We start from the raw sequence: 24698 nt of genomic DNA, 5'->3' as shown, positions 1-24698 counted from the left end.
CACATTGCAGGCTGCCCTGCTAGGGATAACGGCAGCCTGCAATGCACAGATGAAATGCCAAGTGACTGCAGGGGGACGCAATGTTTACTACATGGCGTTGAAGCCAGTCATCCTGGGGAGGCCCCCATCTTCAGCCCCTGGCCAGTGTACCTCAGATGTCATCTGTCTTTAGTGCCACAGCCAAGATGTAAAGGAGGAGTCCAACAGCCGTCACACATACCTCTTGGCTGTGGCATTGAAGACAGATGACATGTGAGGCAAGGAGTCCAGCGGCCGGTCTTGCTTTGTGCAGCTGGAACTCTATTGGTCAAAGACGCAGAGTGGGTGTTGGAGAGCGTGCTTTCTTCAGCTGTCCCGCCTGGACACAAAACCTCATGGGTACCTGTGTGTAGAACTGGGGGGACACTGAGGGCTGCCCCAGTGAACCCTTCAATATAAGGGGCTTATGCGTCAGTCTTTATAATAACTAGCACCTCATTGTGCCATTTCAATCCATACCGAGTATATGGATATAGTAAAGGGGTTCCCTGCAATCAGCCAGACCGAAGAGCTGCTGCAACCCCTGAGCCTATGGAGCACATGGAGAAGTCACCAATTTCACTGGGGGCATTAAGTGATGGTAGCTAATAAGAGAAATAAACTAAACCAATAACATGTTGTCCACAGATTACCCGTTATTCTATAAAATATTTTAGCACACCATTTGGTTCAAAATATTTTTTTTTATTTTCCTTTCTTAAACCTAGCTGTGTCTTATGGTCCAGTGCGTCTTATAGTCTGGAAAATATGGTATTTTACAAAGGGGTTGTACCAAGTTTTAAACTTGTTCCCTATTCACAGTATAAAGGATTAAAAACCATTCTGATTGGTGTGAGTCCAACTACCGGGACACCCATCAATCATGAGAACAGGGGTCCTGTTTTTTCCTTTGAGAATGGAACAGCAGTTGAGTATGTACATAAGTATAATGCTAAACGCTGCACTCTGCTTCTGTTCAGTAGTCCCACAGAGAAGAACGGAGCAGCAGCACACATGCACATCAGCAGCTCCATTCATACAGACACAGGACCCACATTCTCATGGGGGGAGGGGGGAAAATCACAGTAGTTGTGCCCCTCCAAATCAGACTTTTATCCCTCATCCTGTGATAAAGGGATATGTTCAAAACTTGGCACAACCCCTCCTTGTCAACCAAAATCTCATAAGAGGTGTATGTTATAATTCTGTACATGCAACTAAAACTACGTAGTCTCCAAAACATAAAAAAAATTGTTTTTTTATTGAATTGGCGGGGAATAATGCACAAATTATGACCTAGTAAAATCACACTTATTCGCCATATAAAGAAAGACAGCAAAGTATTACGACAGCCAGAAGGCAAAGGGATATTCTTACGTATTACCAATTACCTTCTAGACCTATATGATACAGGTTGCAACACAAATGCATCGTCATCTCTAAGGCCTCATGCACACGGCCGCCGTTTTGGCTGTTCGGGTGCGGACCCATTCACGTCAATGGGGCCGCAAAAGATGCGGACAGCACTCCGTGTACTGTCCGCATCCGTTGCTCCGTTCCGTGGCCCCGCTAAAAAAATATAACATGTCCTATTCTTGTCCGCACTTTGCGGACAAGAATAGGCATTTATATTAGAGGGTGTCCGCGCCGTTCCGAAAATTGCGGAACGCGCACAGACGCCATCCGTGTTTTGCGGATTCGCGATTTGCAGACCGCAAAACACACCACGGTCGTGTGCATGAGGCCTAAGGCTCACTGGGAGATACAGTACATTAAACCCTTCCATGACTGATGCAGGATGGGCTGCTCCAGAGAAGTGACAGGAAATAAAGAAAATAACCATAGATGTGAGAAGATTTGGTTACATTCATGAATAAAGGTGAGCAGTAGTTTCTCTGTGGTAACATTTTATACTATTCTGCTCCACTGGTAGGGTAAAAATGTAGGGTATAGAGGCTTCTATCTTTTTCAACATTATTCCTATGGCAAAATTATTCCAAGATAACCTAGAATATGTTGTAACAAAACATGTCTTCTACCAGTTGCTTGCGCTTATGGTACTGATAGGAAGGATTAAATTTAGACAGCATAGCAGTCCTTCTCAGGGGTCATAGGAGAGCTAAATGAGTCTTTGTATTACATGAATCATGTACTAACTATAGGAATGGGAAGAAAAAGATAGAAATAACATGTAAACAATGGAAGCTGGTGGTAAGGAGATACGTCTACCTCACTCTTCTGGGAGTACAAGAAAAGGTTGCCTGTCATACATTATTTATCTTGTACAGTGAGCATTATGCTTGCTTTCCCAGGAGGAACACAACTTGTCAAGTAGAATACTGACCAGGCGTGCCCAAGTAAAATGTCCAGAAACTGCTGCCTAGGAGTATATATGTAAAGGTGGGTGTGATGCTACCACAAGCAGATAGAAAGCTGTCTTCGGGGTAGATTGGGTGTGTATAAAGAAGTATTTTGGTTTTAGAAAATAAAGCAAACTCATTGCATACAATGTAATGTGATAAAATATTGTGGTCTTTACAGGGTTTACTTCCAGGTGGTGAGAATCTGTCCTGGTCATGTAATGGACACTCAAGGTCCATGGCTCATATCAGTGCTCTCTCTCTTAATGAGCAGTATACCTGCCTGTGTGTCCAGCACATGAACAGGACAGATTTTTATCAATTAAACTTTAGTGACCACAAGAATAAATCTTGCAGACTATGAAAGGCTAACACAGAAAACTATATCAGGCTACTTTCACATAAGCGTTTTTTGCTGTACAGTTTTGAGATCCGGCATAGCATCTTAAAACCACAGAAAAATGCTACCGTTCTAATAATAGAACTAGCTGCATCCGCTCGGAACGGATCTGGTTGTATATCGACAATGAAGAAACCAGATCCGGTACTAAACTATTGTAAGTCCACGGGAGCCAGATTCGGTTTATTTGTGTCCTTAAAAAACAGATCCGGCACCATTGTCTTATGGTTATGGTTTTTCGTGCCGGATCTGGCTTGTTCAGTTTCCCATGCCGCACATTTTGTGTCCAGCGCGGGAACGCAAGAAACTGGAACGGAATGCATTCTGGTGCACTCCGTTCCAGTTTGTTCAATTTTGTCCCTATTAACAACTAATGGGGACAAAACTGAAGCGTTGTGCTGCAGTTTCGAGAGCCTGTACCAGATAACGGACACAGGCAACGCAAGTGTAAAAGTGGCCTTACAAGACTGAACTTCTCATAACACAATGCATAAACTGGAATACCTCTTTAAAGCACAATACTCTACATACAAAGGGAATAATGTATCAGTAAGGGACCTTTCTGTACATCCAGCTTTAGGGTTTTACGCCTCTTTGTTCCTCCTTCATATGTAGACAATACATGGATTCATAAAAGTGCAAATATCATAAGACATTTATCAAATTTTCTGACTTGTCCCATGGTAATTAAAGATTGTATTGTCTATGAACTTACCTTTGTGCAAAGGGAAGGAGGAATCATTTGAAGATCCTAGCTCATTTTAGTGTATTTATACACAAATAAATAGTGGATTATGCCGCATCCTCTTTCCAAGTAGTCAAGCTGACAGTTTAATAAAATGGTCACAGAAAACGTTACACGTACATGTAACACTCAAACCAGTTTGGAAATGATGATGTGGCAATACATAATATAATGCTGCTAAAACCTCAGACACATTTTTTTTTTTGCAAATATGTTTTTTTTTTTGCCTTGGATGATCTAGTTAAAATGAGCCTGAGAAACTTTATTAAAAAAAAGGCAGCTCCTTGTAAACATCTTCATTAAAGGAACAGTAGCCAGTGGGAGTGCGTCCACCATCAATGTAACACTTTTATCAAGTCTCTTAGTCACTGTGTTGTAGTTGTTCATTTTTGAAAAGTCCATTGAGATCCTGATTTTCTAGGTTTTCTGTTCTGCTGTTGTGGCAGCTTGTAGGGGAGCTTCTGGCTTCACAATCTGGTATGTGATAAGATACTCTGGGTAAGCCTGCAGAATGAAATACAGGTATTAGTTCACTGCTACTTAACCCGCCAATCCATAATTTCCATACTGGCTTTACTCAAAGTATGTTGTTTAATGAACCACTCTGACTAAAGTTTTTATTCTCTGACCTGTTAGAGAGGTACATGATATGAACTGTAGCAAAGGTAATCTTCTTACCAGTGATTACATTATTGAGGGATAACCTCCTTTCTGATCCTCAGCTGTGTCATGTAACCAGCACTCTGACTCTCCACAGCATGTTATATGTGGACAGGAAGCCAGTTTCTCTGTGTGTTCCTATGGGAGCCTCAATGTCAGCCTCATAGGAATGAATAGAGAAGTAACTTCACTGACTTCCTGTCCTGTGTCAGCTAGAGATCAAAGCGTTGGTCACATGACACAGCTGAGGATCAGAAGAGAGGTTATAACTGGTGATGAGCGAAGCAAGCTTCGGATGCTACATCCAAAGTCGCTTCATTAAAAATTTCAGAATATTGTACATAGTATCGTCTCCATACTGTATTAAAATGTATGGTCTCCGATGAGCCAAAGTCAGTTATTCGCAAAGTCGCGCAAGACTTCATTGAATAACTTCGGTGGTTGATTTTTAAAGTGGAAAACCACTTAAAAACTTGGAACTGAACTCCGCTTCGGTTCAGACTGGTACCTCGGAACTGTCCAAGGTTCCAAGTTTTAAAGTGCTTTTCCACTTAAAAAATCAACCACCAAAGTTATTCAATGAAGTCTTGCGCGACTTCTGCTCATCGGAGCCTATATATTTTAATTCTGTACAGAGACGGATCTCTGCACAGTATTATTCTGAAGTTTTGAACGAAGCGACTTTGGATGTAGCATCCGAAGCTTCGCTCATCACTAGTTATAACCTACAAATACAGTTGCTGATAAAAAAGATTACCCTTACTACAGCTTACATCATGCACATTTATAATGGGCAAGATAAATAATTTGTGGGAGTGCTACTTTAACCACTTGCCGCACACGTAACGCCGATAGGCGTCCGGGCGGCAGCGCTCAGCGACGCCTATTGGCGTCATCTCGTGAGACCCGAGATTTCCTGTGAACGCGCGCTCACAGGATCGCGCAGTTGACAAGTTGATCTACAGCCTGCCAGCGCTGACCATTCGCTGGCAGGCTGTAGATGTTAAAAACATTGCATCAGAAAGGTATATTAGACGCTGTTTTGTTAACAGCGTCTGATATACCTGCTACCTGGTCCTCTGGTGGTCCCTTTTGCTTGGATCGACCACCAGAGGACACAGGCAGCTCTGTAAGTAGCACCAAACTACACTACACCCCCCCGTCACTTATTAACCCCTTATTAACCCCTGATCACCCCATATAGACTCCCTGATCACCCCCCTGTCATTGATCACCCCCCTGTAAGGCTCCATTCAAATGTCCGTATGTGTTTTGCGGATCCACAAAACACGGACATCGGCAATGTGCTTTCCGCATTTTGCGGATCCGCACATTGCCAGAACTATATAGAAAATGCCTTTTCTTGACTGCAATTGCGGACAAGAATAGGACATGTTCTATATTTTTGCGGAACGGAAGTGCGGACCCGGAAGTGCAGATCCGCAATTCCGTATCCGAGCGGGACAAAGTCTGTCCCCATAGAAATGAATGGGTCCGCAATTCCGTTCTGCAAAATGCGAAACAGAATTGCGGACGTGTGAATGGGGCCTTAGGGTCCCTTATCACCGCCAGTTAATTAGCTACTTGTTAGGTAGTTAGCGCCCAGCCCACTGCACTCACTGATTAGCGTCATCGCTGTTGCTAATTAGCACTAGTACTATATAGTATCTGTAAGTGATCAAGACTGATCGCAATCAGATCTATATCAGTACATTAGGGTCACCTTAGGCTCTACAAAAAACGCAGTGTTCGCCCGATCAGGCCTGATCTTGTGCGCACACTTGCGTTCAGTCCGACCCACCGCAGTGACAGAAATGTTTTTTTTTCTGATCACTGCAAAAACACCGTAAAATCGCTGCGGCGCTATAAAGATCACTTTTGAGCTTTTTGGATCTTTATTAGCGATCGCATCTTTACTTCGCAAGCACTCCTATGTCCTTTCCCCTCTTTTTTTTTTTTCACATTTTTTGGCAGAGATTTTTTCATCCACATTGATCGATGCGAATGAAGAAATCTGTGCCGTTCATTTTTTATTTCAGCCCAGAGGCTGAACGAAAATAAAATAAAAATCTCATTACCCGTATGCTCAATATAAGGCCTCATGCACACGACCGTGCCGCGGATCCACAAAAAACGGAATGCGCCCGTGTTGCGTTCCGCAATTTATATTTTTGTAGCAGGGCTGCGGAACAGAGCCACAGATGCGGACAGCACACGGAGTGCGGTCCGCATCTTTTGCGGCCCCATTGAAATCAATGGGTCCGCATCCGAGCCGCCGATGCGGACCCAAACAACGGTCGTGTGCATGAGACCTAAGGAGAATAGCAGAAACACCTAATGCTGGCCATACATGTAATGATTGCGGAGACCCTCAAATGCCAGGGCAGTACAAACACCCCACAAATGACCCCATTTTGGAAAGAAGACACCCCAAGGTATTCGCTGAGGGGCATATTGAGTCCATGAAAGATTTAACTTTTTGTCACAAGTTAGCGGAAAGGGAGACTGTGAGAAAAAAAATAATAATAATAAATCAATTTCCGCTAACTTGTGCAAAAAAAAAAATCTTCAATGAACTCGCCATGCCCCTCACGGAATACCTTGGGGTGTAGTCTTTCCAAAATGGGGTCACATGTGGGGTATTTATACTGCCCTGGCATTTTAGGGGCCCTAAAGCGTGAGAAGAAGTCTGGAATCCAAATGCCTAAAAATGCCCTCCTAAAAGGTACTCGTTGGACTTTCGGCCCCTTTACGAACCTAGGCTGCAAAAAAGTGTCACACATGTGGTATAGCCGTACTCAGAAGAAGTAGGGCAATATGTTTTGGGGTGAATTTTTACATATACCCATGCTGGGTGAGAGAAATATCTCTGTAAATTGACAACTTTGAATATTTTTTTTTAAAAGGTTGTCATTTACAGAGATATTTCTCACACACAGTATGGGTATATGTAAAAATACACCCCAAAACACATTGCCCTACTTCTTCTGAGTATGGCGATGCCACATGTGTGACACTTTTTTGCAGCCTAGGTGCACAAAGGGGCCCAAATTCCAATGAGTACCTTTAGGATTTCACAGGGCATTTTTACGCATTTGGGTTCCAAACTACTTCTCACGCTTTAGGGCCCCTAAAATGCCAGGGCAGTATAAATACCCCACAAGTGACCCCATTTTAGAAAGAAGACACCCCAAGGTATTCCGTGAGGGGTATGGTGAGTTCATGTAAAATTTTATTTTTTGTCACAAGTTAGTGGAATATGAGACTTTGTAATAAAAAAAAATAAAATAAAAAATCAATTTCCGCTAACTTGTGCCAAAAAAAGAAATCTTCTATGAACTCGCCATGCCCCTCACGGAATACCTTTGGGTGTCTTCTTTCCAAAATGGGGTCACTTGTGGGGTATTTATACTGCCCTGGCATTTTAGGGGCCCTAAAGCGTGAGAAGTAGTTTGGAATCCAAATGAGTAAAATGCCCGCCCAAAATGCCAGAACAGTAAACACACCCCACAAATGACCCCATTTCGGAAAGTAGACACCCCAAGGTATTCACTGAGGGGCATAGTGAGTCCGTGGGAGATTTTATTTTATTCTGCCAGAAGTCAGCAGAAATGGAAACTTTATTATTTCTTTTTTTTTTCTCAGAAAGTGTCATTTTCCGCTAACATGTGAAAAAAAATTAAATCATACATGAACTCACCATGCCCCTCCGCGAATACTTTGGGGTGTCTTCTTTCTAAAATGGGGTCATTTGGGGGGTATTTATACTATCCTGGCATTCTAGCACCTCAAGAAACATGACAGGTGCTCAAAAGTCAGAGCTGCTTCAAAATGCGGAAATTCACATTTTTGTACCATAGTTTGTAAACGCTATAACTTTTGCGCAAACTAATAAATACACACTTATTGGATTTTTTTTTATCAAAGACATGTAGCACAATAAATTCTGACACAAACTTGTATAGAAATGTAATTATATTTGAACAATTTAACCAGAGAAAGTTAAAAATACACTTTTTTTGAGAAAATTGCGGTCTATTTTGATTAATATCAGAAAAACGAAAAATCTCAGCAATAATCAAATACCACCAAAAGAAAGCTTTATTTGTGAGAAGAAAAGGAGGTAAAATTCATTTGGGTGCCAAGTTGCATAACTGAGCAATAAACCGTTAAAGTTGCGAAGTGCCAATTTGTAAAAAAGGGCCTGGTCACTAGCGGGGTATAAACCTGTGGTCCTTAAGTGGTTAAGTAAGCTGGGATTGTTCTTTTTTACCTCAACACACTCTTAGGCTACTTTCACACTTGCGGCAGTGTGATCCGGCGGGCAGTTCCATCGTCGGAACTGCCCGCCGGATCCGCCGATCTGCCGCTGACTGAAAGCATTTGTGAGACGGATCAGGATGCGGATCCGTCTCACAAATGCATTGCAAGGACAGATCCGTCTCTCCGCTTGTCATGCGGACAGACGGATCCGTCTGGTACATTTTTTCACATTTTTACCGGTCTGCGCAGGCCGGATCCGGCATTCCGGTATTCTGAATGCCGGATCCGGCGCTAATACATTCCTATGGGAAAAAATGCTGGATCCGGCATTCACGCAAGTCTTCATTTTTTTTCGACGAGAGAAAACTGTAGCATGCTGCGGTTTTCTCTTTTGCCTGATCAGCCAAGATGACTGAACTGAAGACATCCTGATGCAAACTGAACGGATTACTCTCCATTCAGAATGCATGGGGATAAAACTGATCAGTTATTTTCCGGTATTGAACCTCTAGGACGGAACTCTGTGCCGGAAAAGAAAAACGCAAGTTAGCAGCATGACATTTTTCAGTGGATGTAGATGCATGAGGTGCTGTTTTGAATGAGTAATTTCAGTGGCAACATTTTGGGTTACATAAACCTGGCATTCAACTTTTACTTATTTTATAAAACGGGCTGCAAAAAAAACTCCCCTTTTTTCATACACTGTAAAACATGCATCATAAATAACTGTGATTAAGATGATAGCAAAAATGTATACCATATTTTTCAAACCAATACATTTTTCTCCTCCAAACCGTCCTGAAATGTGTGGGTGCGTCTAACAGTCTGAACCCCAGCAGGTGTCAGTGTAGGGAAGCAGTGCGTCTTATCTGATCACTGAATAGTCACATCTTACACACAGTGTGGCTTTCAGTGAACAAATAGCACAGATACTTGTACACACAGCACAGTAAGTCACTGTAGTGTGTATGCTGCCAGGACCTTCTAGCCATGCTACATGATCTCCTTCTCTATACAGTATGATAAGCCAGCCTCACTGTACACACATCTACTCCACATACTGTATGGATGGCTTCACTGTCTCTATCATCTCCACTCTGGATATACAGTATACCCCCCAATCTATCACCATCCATAGTGTACGTATGCCCTCAATCTCCCATCAGCTCCACTCTGTATGTATACCCTCACTGTCCCCCATCACCTCCACTCTGTATATCCTCCTCGTCTCCATCATAATCACTCTGCATATACTGTATACCCTCACTCTCCCCATCACCACCACTCTACATATAATGTATGCAAACCCTCACTCCACTCTGTATATACTGTATACCCTCACTGTCCCCCATCACCTCCACTCTGTATATCCTCCTCGTCTCCATCATAATCACTCTGCATATACTGTATACCCTCACTCTCCCCATCACCACCACTCTACATATAATGTATGCAAACCCTCACTCCACTCTGTATATACTGTATACTCTCACTGTCCCTCATCACCTCCACCAAGTATATAGTGTATTCCCTTACAGTCCCAGTCACTTTCTTTCTGTACATACTGTACTTCATCTGTTCACTCAAGCTGGTACAAATCATTTTTTGCTTCTGACTAGAAAGCTCATGGGAGGGGGTGTTAAACATGCTGTGGCTGTTAATAAGGGCACTGGCTGGCACAATAAGAGGGCACTATAGCTGGCACCTAGCTATAACACACCTACAGTTCCAAACTAGTTCAATGTTTTCTGCCTTCACCAATTTTCCCTCCCCCCTTTTTTCTTACTTTCCCCACCCACCTCTTTTTTTTTATATCATTTTATTTGGTTTTATTTCCCTTCAGTTAAAGATAAAACTGGTTTATCAAAGATTTCTCACTTTCGGAATACAACATAATATGATTCTATGTCCGCCATAGAGACAAGTGCAATTTGTTTATACTATGCAGGCGTTATACACTACTCCTTTTATGCTCATATTTACACCTTATTTGATGTTAAATTGTATACTCTGTGCACCTTACTGTATGCAATATTGCCTCTCAAGATTGTATTCTATTGGTTCTATCTTTCTAATAAAAAAAAAGATCCCTTTATTAAAACAAAGCCCCTTCCAAGCACTATCTGAGAGAACACACCAGAAAAAGTAATAATGCATAGTGCAGGGCCCGATCAGGCACATAAAACATGGATTCTGTTTGGTGTTCTTTCAACATGATCAACCCTAATAAACTAGGCATGATGAGTGACTGTTATGCTAATGATGTGCCAAGAGCATTGAGGGGTGGGCTTAGCCCCTGAACTGTGCCCACCGAGTTCTTGTTGGCACATGCATGAGATTTCAGGGCCAGGCATTGGAAAAGTCATGATGCCTAGCCCAGAAAACTTGTGCATGCGCTGGAGAAATTCCAGTTGGCACAGTTAAGATCTCTGAAGGAAGTACAGCGAAATGAGATCTACTGCACATTCGCCAACTGAATTCTCACAAGAGCAATCGCGAGATTTCAGGGCCAGGCATTGTAACAGTGATTATGTCTGGCTCTGTCAACCACTGGGAGAGAGGGAGTGATTAAGGCAGAAGGGCAGAGGTGAAGCAGTGGTCCCAGGGGCTAGGCCTGTCCCTCAGTGCTCAAAGCACCTCATTAGCATACAAATAAAAAAGGAATTTTGCAATAAAGACACATCGGATTACTGCAAGAGAGGAGTCCTTGCCCTCAGCATGATCAACCCTCCACCAGACAGGATACCTGGTTTACTACGGTTGATCATGCTGACAGATGCTCTTTAAAATGGGAGTCCTTCCTCCTCAGGGCCTGCACTAGGCAAAACTCTGTTTTACCTGAAATGTTCCCTTAAAGGGAACCTGTCAACAGCTACTTTTGTATACAGACTCATGCAGGGAAGGCTGTCAATCACTGAGTGACACCATCCACTGGACTTCTCAGACCAGAAAGACCAGGGATTTCAATATCTTACAGATTATGCTAATTTTTTCTTCTTCCAGAAACTATATATTAATCTGCTCAGCTACTCCTGCTCTATTCACAATGCCAATAGACAGGATACCATTGTCAGGTTTCCTTTAAAGGAATATTTCAATCACACAAAGTGATAGCATATTACTAGGATTGGTGGGAACAACTTAAGCATTGCATCCTCGGCAAGGTCTACCACTGCACAGTCTCTCCCACCCACTATCTGAGCAGTGAACGGTATAGGGTAGTGAAAGTGTTAATATCAGTACCCCAGGAACAGTGATAAGCCTAACATCAGTTTCCTTTGTGGTCTAGGCCACTGAAGGGGATAATACCAGTATACTTGGTGGTCTAGCACAGTGGAGGTAAATCCAGTATCAGTAGCAGTCTTAAGCAGTGAAGGTGTTATCTGTATGCCTGGTAATCTATGGCAGTAAGGGGAATTAAGTAGGGTCAGTTCACGTGGAATTTTTGGAAGAGATTTTAAGGCAGATTTTCCTGCAGGTTTTTCAACAAAAGCCAGACGTGGACCCAGCAAGAAGGAGAAGTACAAGTCCTTCCTTTATATGTCCAATTCCTTTAAAGTCCACTTCTGGCTTTGGCTTAAAAACCTGTAGGAAAATCTGTCTCAAAAACCTCCAAAAAAACAAACAAAAAAAAAAACCCTCTGTGTGAACCTACCCTTAAAGCATCCCTTGTGGTCTAGCGCAGTGAAGGGGTTAACCATCAGTATACCTAGTGGTCCACAGCAGCAGAGCGGGACAGCCAATGGCAGACCGCAATGGTAATGAGCCTCCCTAGCATTATGGGGGACGATATGGAGGCTCAATCCCATTGCAGGCTAAATACCTCACCCCCGTCGCCGGGGATATGCAGAGGCAGCCATGCGGACATCAGGAGCAACGAGGGTGTCTGGGAGCTGGGTAAGTATAACCTGTATGTGGTGCCCGGGCATTAGGGGGGTCTTTATAGGTGTTGGATAACCCCATTAAAGGGTAAAATTCAGGGTATGCTCCTGGTCAAACTCCCTGAGTGATTACAGTGACTGTGCATCTTAGAAGAGGAAAAATGACAGCCCAAATGTCAACTGGACGCCAACAATCCACATTCTGTAACACCAGTAACCTGAAACTGTAATTGAATCTTTTACCACATACTGTACCTGTTCGCCTCTGTAGATTACATATTCTGCATATGCAAGTCCATTTACACTAGGCCTGCCAATAACCGAATGATGGCCCGGAGGGGCATGTGCCATCTTCATAGTGCTAAATTGTAGGAAAGATTTGCCAAGCGTCACTCTACAGAACAGCATTTGTCTAAAAGGAAAAAAATAAGAGAAGCTTATTACCTGGATAAGTTCATGTCAGTTGCATCTACTCAGAAGACAATCTATGATCATTATTTGGGATCCCACAGTTATCAGTATACAGAAACAGGTAAGCTGGCTCCGAAATAACCTTTACTACAGTGTTGAAGGTACACTTAGACCATCCCATTTTCATTGCTTTTGACACCAAAATAAATTCCCGATTTCAATGGGATTTAATTCTATAAAAAATAATAATAAAGTGTGTAAAAAGTTAACTGGCATTTGTTATCTCATACATCGCTCCACCCATTTTGTTATCTGAAGTCGATAGGACAACAAATGCTGTCTATTGGAAACAAAATTTAACTGCTTGCTCTCTGCACCACTTTTACATTTCTGGCAGAAGAAGCTGTCAATGGAGGTATTCGCTAAGAAGTGAATCTTTTAAAGGGGTTTGTCACAAATAACTGATTAAAAAAATGGTTGACAAAGGGATAAAAATGAAGAAGCTTTATTCAACCTCCAGTGATCCCCTGTCGTTGCTTCGGTTTCTGCTGCTCTCCGCTTCCTGTCCCAGTTTGACATATCTAAAATGCCAGGAAAGACCCACTGAGCCAGTGACTGGCCTTAGCAGTGACGTGCCTCAGCCAGTTACTGGCTAAGTAGGGCTTTCCGGGCATTTCCAGCTGAAGCAGGACGTGGAGAGCAGTGGGGAACAGAAGCGGCTGAGGATCAGTGAAGGTGAGAAATGCTTCTTTTTTAATTTTTAAACCCTTCTGACCCTAACAGAATGATCAGCTCAGGAAACCCCTTTCAACTGACCAAGTTTTAGGAAAAGGGGCACACAACTTTACTTCTGTCCAGAACTATGAAATAATGCTGATCTATTTCAGACTGCAAGCTTAGCAGCCGTGTTTTATACATGATTTCATTTCCCAGAGATGTAGGCAGGCTGCATTGTATGCTTACTGCCATAAACACAAGGTCGCATATAAATCACAGGCAGAAGTCCTGGCATGTCCTCCAAATGACTACAATTAATGGCAGTGTGAGGAAAATACAATAAATCAACTCCTGACATTTAAACAGTGCTTTGTCGGCATAATTATACCGTATGTAGTACAAAGAATGATTCGCAAAAACCACTGTCCAGAACAACAAACAGTTCTATCTTGTCAACTTTTTACAGTATGTATACGGCGGAGTTCAGACATGGCAGTATGATTACAGATTTTCAGAGAGATAATGTATACTGTAGTACATTCTATATGGATGGTGTAGTCAGAACCTTACTCATAGTTTTAAAAATCCTTGCGTAATTGAGAGCACGTTGTGGATTTTCATAGTGGATTTCACCCTTTTCATGAAACACATGCAGGCAATTCTGCAAAGAAAAACATCTGCCATGTCTAAACCTACCATGGAGCTGAATTCAGAACTTTGCTGGTTGTCAGTGGAAACATTTAGCAAGCTGAGCTCCTATAATGGACCTGGGCAGCAATTTTACCAGTTTAGATTATTGCACAGTGTGTGGGACAAAGACAACAATTCCCGGGATGCAAGCTCTGTGCTGACATTCAGAAAGCACGGGAGCGGGGAGATTTCATTTGAAAAGCCTGCAGAATTATGAATCCAGCTCTCCGCTACAGATTGCATTTCAGGATCAAAATAAAAAATACAATGTATTAACAAAATGAACTGCATCAGAGGACCTAAAAGTGGAAACCAAGCCTAATGTACAAACCTGTGGCAAATATAACAGGATCTATCCTTGTGCGTTGGGCACCCAGTTCCTCCTCCTATGCCATACACATACTGATTGCTTTTTGAAGAATTTTCTGCAAAGTAGATGCCAGCGCCAAACATGCCCCCAATGTATGCATGCCGCTCATCAAAGCCTTTGTGAATGATTGCATTGATAAAGGGAGAACCTGTTTGAAAAGTAGAAGGAAAATTAAATGATCAACTTATTATATTTAGTAGTTTTCATAGAGATGAAATCAAACCTTACAGTTTTCTACAAGGGCTGTAATAGACCCCTCTTAAATTGGATTATAGTTAGTGATTAAATGATGTGACTGGGAAATAAAACAGCACTGCTGTGCACCAAAGCGTTGCCGGCAAGCAGATTTATTACTTTTACTTTTAGTCTACTGAACCCAAATGTGACCTATGAGTATAACCATTCAGAACAGATTTAATTCAGAATGAAATTTGCTTGCATTCGTATGTATGAAGTCCAGCCTTCTGCCAACACAATACACAGACTAAGGGTCCATTCACACATCCGCATAAGGGTCCGCACCCGTTCCGCAATTTTGCGGAACAGGTGCGGACCCATTCATTCTCTATGGGCCCGGACGTGAAGCGGAGAGCACACTATGTGCTCTCCGCTTCCCCATTTGCGGAGCGCGGCCCCGAATTTCCGGTCCACAGCTCTGCAAAATATAGAACATGTCCTATTCTTGTCCGCAGCTGCGGACAAGAATAGGCATTTCTATAGAGGGTGCCGGCCGGGTGTGTTGCGGATCCGCAACACACCACGGACGTGTGAATGGACCCTAAGTCTATAAAGAAAAACCGCAGCCGGCACTACCCGATGTGTGATCAATCTGAATAGACCTTTATCAGCACTAAGATCAAAAGCGATATTCGGTGGTGCTCTGCTCAAAAGATTCATATAAATACTTAGTAGTAAGAAACACAAGTAGCGGCACTCACCATAATGTTCACTTTGTAGCTTTATTAGAAGTAAAAAAGGATCGGACATAGGCACTGCACAAAAAAAATCATGCAACAGCCGTTTCGCGCAACTTGCGCTTTGTCAAGGCTTGACAAAGCGTAAGGTGCGTGAAACGGCTATTGCATGATTTTTTGTGCAGTGCCTATGTCCGATCCTTTTTTACTTCTAATAAAGCTACAAAGTGAACATTATGGTGAGTGCCGCTACTTGTGTTTCTTACTACTAAACTATACCACAGACTATATACTGCGGTTCTTTGCCTGCCCCTAAATTAACTTCTGCAGATGAAATTATTCCCGTGAAGACTGGACACTTGCACAGCGCATCAGAGTACGGTTCTTACTGCAGGAAAATATTCTTGCTCAAAAATGTATCCCAGGTAAAATCGAAATATTGAGAATGTGAATTAGGACTCATGCACACTAATGTATCAGATTTGTGGTTCACAAACTGCTGATCTGCAACATACGGATACTGTTCATGTTTCATCCGCATTTTTGGCAGGCTCATTGTCTTGAGTCCACATGGGTCCGTGGTCCGCATTTTGCGTCCACGTACAGGAAATGGTCTATCTTTTTGTGGAACAGACACATGGATGTGGAAAGGACACAGATCATCCCTAAGTCCTTTACGCAAAATTATAGAATATGTCAGCAAAACGCAGACCACGGACCCATTGAGGTCAATGGGTCTGCAAAAAGAAAAATGCGGACGGAACATGGGCCACATCCGTATTTTTGTGATCCAAGATTTGCAGGCCACAAAACGGATACTGTCATGTGCACGAGGCCTTATACATAGACAATTGCGGAACAGCATTCATCTTGTCAGGTCTCAGTTTCTCTTTTCCAGTTTTATGTAATGCTTAAAGGGGTTGGTCACTTTCTGGTTACTGTTGACCCATGTGTTTGTAAGATACCTATATGACACTAATATAGATTTTGTTGAAGTTCTGCACCATTTTCTATATTTCCTAAGGTATGCCCCCTTGTTTATAAAGTCGTTTCTGCTGTTCAAAGATGTCCTGTCCATAAAATGGCTGCTGGTGGACGGTCATGTCACCAGGCAAATCACCTCCATGTGATGTCTCCTCTGTTCAAGTACACATGCTTGAATAGAGAAGACTGAGTGATGCGTCTGATCAAATGACCTTCTATCAGCAGCCATTTTATGGACAAGCCCTCTATGCAGACAGCACAGAACAGTTACCATACAAAGGGTTATGGTTTATGAAATATAGCAAACGACGCAGAATATCAACAAAGGCTATATTAGTAATTACCATATAGTCCTCTAATATAAGGTTAAGTGTATGTGTGTCCGCTAAAGGAATCCGCACCATCACATTTACAATCACGAAATTTGGCACACAGGTACATCAGGTGTCCAGGAAGGTTTTAGACCAGGATGTACCATTCCTGAGATATTCCCCAAAAATGCATTAGCCAATAGAAGCTTGGTCACATGACCCTTATCAGCCAATAAAAGCTCGCAGGTCCTCCAGTCTCCACATACACAGTTTTACTCCCGGTATCTATAACAACCCAGCCATTTATCTTCACTGCTGTAGGAGAGCTTTAAAGGAAATCTGTCACCAGGATAATCGCTATGGAAGTAAAGTCATGGCCTAATAGCACTTAGCACCTTATTTCAAGATGTGCCTTTGTTCCAGCAATAGGTGTTTTTATCCTCTGAAAATCCAGTTTATTTGGTATGCAAATGAGCCAGTAAGGTGCCCAGAGGGGCGTCACTCTTGCAGGAAGGAGCCCAGACACGCCCCCTGCCACAATGTGTCCACCCTCAAAAGACTAACTTAAAACCCCGCGAAGAAGACCGACAGAAGGTAGCAGAAAATTCAGGCTTCGCGCATGCGCAGTAGGCCGGAATTTTCTGCTACCTTCAGCTCCTACTGCGCCTGCGCCGAGCCGTCTTTTATAGCGAGCCGAAGGTAGCAGAACATTCCGGACTACTGCGCATGCGCGAAAAAGGACGGTTTGGCGCAGTAGCTCAGAGTCAGTTAACAATAAAGTTTAACAAAATGCAAATATCTAGACCTCTTCAGCACCTATGTGACGATAGTTTTAAGGAAATGAAATAAAGATTTAAAATGTTATATTAGTCAGCACTTCAAGCTAGACATAATGTGGTCTGAGTGACCAATTAATAAAAATACTGTGAACGTGCCGAAGGTAGCAGAAAATTCCGGCCTACTGCGCATGCGCGAAGCCGGAATTTTCTGCTACCTTCTGTCGGTTTTCTTTGCGCATGCGCAGTGGGCCGGAATTTTCCGCTACCTTCGGCCGTGTCTTTCGCGCATGCGCAGTGGTCCGGAATTTTCTGCTACCCTTGGCGCGTTCACGATATGGTGAATCCTCCGCGCCTGCGCCGACAAACCCCCGGCAGAGCCAATGAGAAGCCGAGGTGAGAGACACCCCCCCCCCACCACGTCACTACCGGAAGTGACGTGGGTAGCAAAATATTCCGGGTAGCAGAAAATTCCGGAACACCGGCCCCCAGGTCCTGCTCAGCCACACCCCTAATCCGGATAGGCCACGCCCCCTCCCACTCCTCAGCCGACAGGGATTGAAAAAATGAAGGTAAAAATAAACTTCTGTCAGCTGCCGAGGTGGGAGGGAGGGTGACTTTCTCCCTGCAGGTCACACTCAGACAGTACAGTGCTACTGTCTTACAGTGAGCTGTTCAAAAGGACAAGCCCCCAATCCGGTTAGGCCACGCCCCTCCCTCTCCTCAGCTGACAGGGATTAAAAAAAATAAAGTTAAAAATATACCCGAGCGAAGCCGGGTGCTTCAGCTAGTCTTACATACACATTGGTCACAAGTACTCACAAAGTGGCCGACCCCTTTAATAACTGTACAATTAAATTCTTAACTTTGTGGCTCTCTTTTATTTTATGCACTTCTATATCTCTGACATATTCCGCAGTGCTGTACAGACATTAGCATCAAGCTGTCCCCAATGGGGCTCACAATCTAAGGTCCCTATCAGTATGGAGTGTGGGAGGAATCTGGAGTACCTGGAGGAAACCCACACAAACACGGGGAGAACATATGAACTCCATGCAGATGTTGTCCTTGGTCGGATTAGTATCCAGTACCCCAGCACTGCAAGGCACCAGTGCTAACCACTGAGCCATCCTGCTGCCTTTGTCTTTTCAAGAGATCTGCTGGTTGTCAGTGAATAAAACATCCTTGTTTCCATTCAGAGGCTGAAAGCTTGTCCTATATTTTGCTGGGCAGGATTAGGGCATTAGTTACTGCTGAACTAAGAGCAGCAGCACACATATCTGCCAGTTTGGATATATGTGTAGGTAAGAGCTGTGGGAGAGGTCAGGAGTCAGTACTAGGGATGAGCGAATCGACTTCGGATGCTTCATCCGAAGTCAAATTAAATTCCGAAGTTATAACACAAAGTCTTGTGAGACTTCGCAAAGTAATAACTTCGGCTCATCGGAGCCAACACATTCTAATACTGTACGGAGCGCCCAAAGTCGATTCACTCATCCCTAGTCAGGACAATTCTCATTTACTGACAGCAAGTAGATACAGTATGTCATGTTAACTGACAAGAGACTGCAAGAGACTGTCAATGGGGACAAAATAGAACAAACCAGATCAGGATGCATCAGGATTCATTTCGTTCCGGTCTGTTCAGTTTTTTGACCGGGTAAAAAAACGCTGTGGTTTAGTGTCCGGTCTGTGAAACTAAACAAACCAGATCCGAAAAGAACGGATCCATCACCTATTAACTTACAATGTTTTTAGTGTTGGATCCAGTTTGTTCAGTTTCGATTTAATACAACCGCATTCAATTGCAAAAATCTGCGGCAAATCCACAGACAATGTGTAAGATAATGAAAGTGCTGAAAATTTAAAAACGGAAAGTTCAGCAAAAAAAAAAAATCCACAGCATGTACATAAGTCAGGGCAAAACTCCTCTGACATGCACTGCGCTGTAATTTCATGACAATTTGAGATGAGGCTTCCTCACCGCAATTCCACCGTTTGCAAAAGATGGAAGTGACATCTATATGCTGAGGATTTGAGATAACCAAATATCAGACACCATACCCAACAGTAACCTAACCAACACCAAAGAAAAGGCATCATACCATGGAACAACATGCGTTCATTATGGTGATTATGGTTTTCTTCAGACACCTCCTTTTGACGGTGACAGAATCTCTCTCTTAGTTTTTTATTTACAACCTTTTGAATCTGTAATAAAAAAAACATACAAAAATAACCAATATAAAAAAATGGAATAAAACAGAAAATCAAGAATGAAAATTTACAACCATTTCAAAGTCCTCTCTTATCACTGATGCATGAATAAAACCTTATCAAGCTACAATAACAGCGTTATGTAGAGGAGGTAAGGTGTGAAAATGTTTAATTGAAATCCCCTTTACGGTACATTTAAACTTTATGAAGTGTTTTGCAGGGCCGGCGTTAGCACCCGGCATACCTCGGCAAGTGCCGGGGCCCATTGCTCTTGGGGGGGCCCACTGTGCAATGGCGTGTCAAGGGGGTTAAGTCCAGCTCTGAGAGGGGTGCTGGACCGGCTGCTATGAGCGCTTCCATCAATACAGATGGAAGGGCTCATTGCTGGAGTGCAGAGGACATTGCGGTCCTTTCATTCACTAACCGCAGCTCCTTCTCTCCTCCAGGCCCGGCCCAGCGGTGACGTCATGACATGTATCTCACTGCTGCAGTGGGCCTGAGGAGAGAAGGAGCGCAGGGAGATCAGCTGTGGTTAACAAATAAAGGACTGCCAGCTCCCCTGTGCTCCAGCAATGATAGGTATGTGAGGGGGGCATTGGGAGGTCATTATACTGTGTGAGGGCTTCTTACACAGTATAATGAACCCCAGTCCCCCCCCCCCTTCCCACACACTATATACTGACCCCAAGTGCCCCCCCATTCAGTATAATGATCCCCAATGACCCCCCCATACAGTATAATGACCCCCAGAGCCCCCATTCAGTATGACTCCCAGTGACCCCCATACAGTATAATGACCCCCAATGAGGGGGCCACAGGAGGTCATTATACTGTCTGTGGGGCCACTGGCGGTCATTTTAAACATAAAAACATAGAATGTGTCGGCAGATGAGAACCATTTGGCCCATCTAGTCTGCCCAATATACTGAATACTATGAATAGCCTTTGGCCCTATCTTATATGAAGGATGGCCTTATGCCTATCCCATGCATGCTTAAACTCCTTCACTGCATTTGCAGCTACCACTTCTGCAGGAAGGCTATTCCATGCATCCACTACTCTCTCAGTATCATTATACTGTGTGGGAGCCATGGGGGACATGTAAATGTAAAGAAATGCCACGAGGGGGCCCATTGAGAATTTATTGCTCAAGGGCCCACATGAACCTGGAGCCGGCCCTGGTACTAGGCCACAATGACATTTCGTTCCTGCTGACATAAGGACCAGTAGAAGCCACTGGGTGACATTATGTCGGTATGGATGAAAAGTCACTGTACCCTGGAGATAACACGACAGACAATATCATCAGCCAGGCGCACACACAAAACTGGAACGAGAATTATATTAGAAAGTTGTTTCCTACCAGGCTCCCAGGGGTGTGGGTATTCTATTAGAATTATGCATGAACTCATTAGAAGGTAATATGAGAAAAATGAAAAAGACGTGCTATGGAATAATGACATGTGATAACATACCCTGATCACATTGTATCGATTGAAAACCCCACCGGCGTTGCCCCCATCTCTGTGTTCACGGATAGAGTTTTGCATCTGTGAAAGAAGAAAAAATGATGTGCTATACAAAGACGTCAAGGTAGACTATGACACCCTGGTAGGGCATAGTAAAGGAGTTTTCTAGGACTTACTGATGACCTATCCAGCTGATTGGCAAGGACTGCAGTAGGTGATATTGATGACCTATCCTTGGCTGTGAATAAGTAAGTCCCTGAAAACCCATTCAAGGATATATTCTGCAGAAATTTCATCTGCATGGGGCGTACATAAATCCATGCATATACTGCAGACACAACCTCATTCAGATGCATGAAATTTTACAGTCACAACAAATCTGGAGTGAACATCTTCAAAGTTCATAATCACAGAAACTTAGGTGCAGTTTACAAAACTAGGAAGAATAATAGGATAAAAGCTGCATGCGTATGAAGGACAAGGTTGTAGAGTTTTCTGAACAAAAGGGGTATTCCAGTGTCTACAAAGCTTATTTGTGCTGTGCAATCAGTGAATGGGAAGCTTCTTACAGTACAATGACTTTTCTTGTAATGAGATACGCAGCGGTGGTTCCACTGTGTGACTGGATAGATGCTCTGGAAGTACTCAATGGAGGATTAATATTCAATGACAGGAAGCAGAGAATCTTAATGTACGCGTAGTACATTAATAAACTGCATCACTTTTTATTCAAAAATAATTAAGCTGAAACTGTAAGATGCCTTTAAAAGCTATGGACACCTATACCTTAGAATTTTTTTTTTTTTTTTTTTACTAGTTCCAGGCTTTCCTTTTGAACATGTCCCTCCCAGTAACACATGCTGAATGTGCTGTCCATATGTGCAGGATGCTGCTACCTAACTGCCCCCATTTCCACCAACATCTACAAGTTCCTGATGGTATCTCTAACATTATGAGAAAGTAGAGGGAGAGGAGAGAGAGCACCAGAAACGGGAGCAGTGCTCTGGTGGATTTATGTGGGATTCAACAACGGCAGGTGAAGGACTTGCACACTTCTCTGCAGAAGCAAAATGACTTTTTTCCGTTTGGCTGTTTGCTGATGTTCATTTTTGAAATTATTTATGTATTTTAATTTTGGGGAAAGGGTCGTGATAAAATTTTTTTTTTAGATATCTAAAAAACTTTTTTTCTTTTTTACACTTTTTTTTATAGTTCCCCTAGGGAACTATAACAAGCAATCACTAGATTTCTTTTTTCATAGACTCCAATAAGCACTGGAGTCTGTCACAATTAGGGCTCATGCACAAAGCCTTTGCTCGGCCATGCCCATATTGTGGCCTGCAAACAGATGAATCACCTGAATGGGTCCGCAATCTGGAAGGTCGGTGCGGAACGGAGGTACGGAACCACCACAGAGTGCTTCCGTGGGGTTTCTGTTCATGCCTCTGCACCGTAAAAAAATAGTGCATGCACTACTTTTTTGCGGTGCAGACGGACCACTTCAAGTTGAATGGGTCTGGATTTCTCTGTGGAATTTGCAAGGATGTTGCCCGTGCATTGGGGACCGCAATGCACGAAACAGCCGTGTGCATAAGGCTTTACACTGTGATCCTATGGAGCCCTACAACAGGCAGACTCTCCATAGGAAGTAGTGTGCGGCAGCCCTGTATTTCTCCCGAGTACAGGGGCTGTCACAAACTGCATCCGGCTCCCCCGATCCTCGCCGGGGGGAGCTGGAACACGTCCACAGCGCGTGCTCCTGGTCTTTAACTTCTCAGATGCCGTGGTCACATTTGACCACAGCATCTAAGGGGTTAAATGTATGCGATCATCGTTATCGTTGATTGCATACAATAATCCCGGGTGCCTGCTTTTTAAAACAGGCGCCATTTTTAAATGACTGACCACCTACACAAATTTACGTGCAGTGGTTTGGGAATGGGTTATACATTCCTATAAATATACTTTATTAGTGAAGAGTTCCTTTGTACTAGAAAACAGGGTATAAAGAGTCTTCTTAGCAGAGCATTTCTAAGGGGGGCCTGTCTTCAAGTGCTGTACTGTATGTTACACCCTTAGACGCCTCCCGCTTATTACTATCCAAGTCCCTGACAAAAATGTTCAATACCCCTGTCCCTACACCATATTAAATATAAACTGAAATGACAGCTACACTTTGTGTCACCAATTTTTCTGCCAGTTAAAACCAGATAGCAAAACATATTTTTTATGAATGATTATGGGGGCTGCCATATTGCCGAAGCGGTTCTTAAAGTGGTATTCCAGTTTTAACAAGTTATTCTGTGGAGGGGCTTCTAACACACGAGGATGTTAAATTATAGATAACCACCAAAAATTCTATGTTTCACGTTAAAACCCCTTTTAGTCCACTTTAGTGAAAGCTAGACACTAGAGGTGGGACAACGAATCCGTCGAATCTACAAATCCTGCTGGGTTCGAAGGATTAGTGGACTCGAATCCCGATCTCATTTACAAAATTTGAATCAGATGAATCCCAGGCATAGTAATCTGTATTGCTGTCCTCAGGATACAGATGTCTTGCCTGTGATGCAGCAGGAGAGAGAGAGGACTGTCTGCTGGGACTCGAACCCACGACCTTCTGTATGAGAGGCAAGGCACTTACCCACACAGCTATAAGAGCTGCATAGCTACTGACTGAAAAAATATGAGACTTTCTACTGTAGATTCTGTTAGCTGTTATAGCCAGTGTACATCTATACACATGACAGCTGCCCAAACACACCCAGCTGGGCTATATCTCTATATGACAGCTGCCCCAGCACACTCCGCAATGCTACATCTATACACATGACAGCTGCCCCTGCACACTCAGCTCTGCTATATCTATATATCTGTAAGTATTACTATACAGTAGATAGATATATAGAGATATAGCAGGGCTGAGTGTGCTGGGGCAGCTGTCATATATAAAGATATAGCAGAGCTGAGTGTGCTGGGGAGGCTATCATGTGTATAGATGTAGCAGAGCTGGGTGTGCTAGGGCAGCTATTATATATAGCGATATAGCAGAGCTGAGTGTGCTTGGGCAGCTATCAGATATAGCAGAGCTAAGTGTTCTGGGGCAGCTGTTATGTGTATAGATGTAGCAGTGCTGAGTGTGCTGGGGCAGCTGTCATATAGAGATATAGCAAAGCTGAGTGTGCTGGGGCAGCTGTCATGTGTATGGATGTACACTGGCTATCAAAGCTATGACATAGTCTACAGTAGAAGTCTCATATTTTTTCAGGCAGTGGCTATGCAGCTCTTATAGCTGTGTGGTTAAGTGCCTTGCCTCTAATCCAGAAGGTCGCGTGTTCGAGTCCGAGTCCCAGCAGAAACTGTTCTGAAATACACAAGCACTGACTCCATATATGGACATACAGAGCGGGACACAGGCCAGAAGAGGCCTGCATCGCATCGCTGACATGGAGGTATGTAGAAGTGTTTTTTGTTTTTTTAAATACCGGACTGTTACTGCCACATGGGGGGAG

The 24698-nt window shown here is 43.3% G+C and overlaps 1 protein-coding gene across 3 annotated transcripts in view; it reads right to left on the bottom strand.

The window, feature by feature from the left end:
* Window positions 1-3582: 3582 nt before the first annotated feature.
* Window positions 3583-24698, bottom strand: part of TNKS (tankyrase) — a 246026-nt gene continuing 224910 nt past the window's right edge. For all 3 annotated transcript variants that reach the window (XM_040417872.1, XM_040417873.1, XM_040417874.1), the window contains 5 exons: window positions 21193-21267; window positions 19606-19711; window positions 14477-14663; window positions 12583-12739; window positions 3583-4027 (listed from right to left, as the gene is read on the bottom strand). In XM_040417872.1, the coding sequence (XP_040273806.1) occupies window positions 3941-4027; window positions 12583-12739; window positions 14477-14663; window positions 19606-19711; window positions 21193-21267 (612 nt within the window). In that variant the 3' untranslated portion in view covers window positions 3583-3940. The remainder of the gene's footprint in view (window positions 4028-12582; window positions 12740-14476; window positions 14664-19605; window positions 19712-21192; window positions 21268-24698) is intronic.

This window comes from Bufo bufo, chromosome 2, assembly GCF_905171765.1.
Source record: "Bufo bufo chromosome 2, aBufBuf1.1, whole genome shotgun sequence".
Taxonomy (NCBI): domain Eukaryota; kingdom Metazoa; phylum Chordata; class Amphibia; order Anura; family Bufonidae; genus Bufo; species Bufo bufo.
The sequence above is the reverse complement of the archived record's forward strand: the minus strand, read 5'-3'. Positions and strand labels throughout refer to the sequence as shown.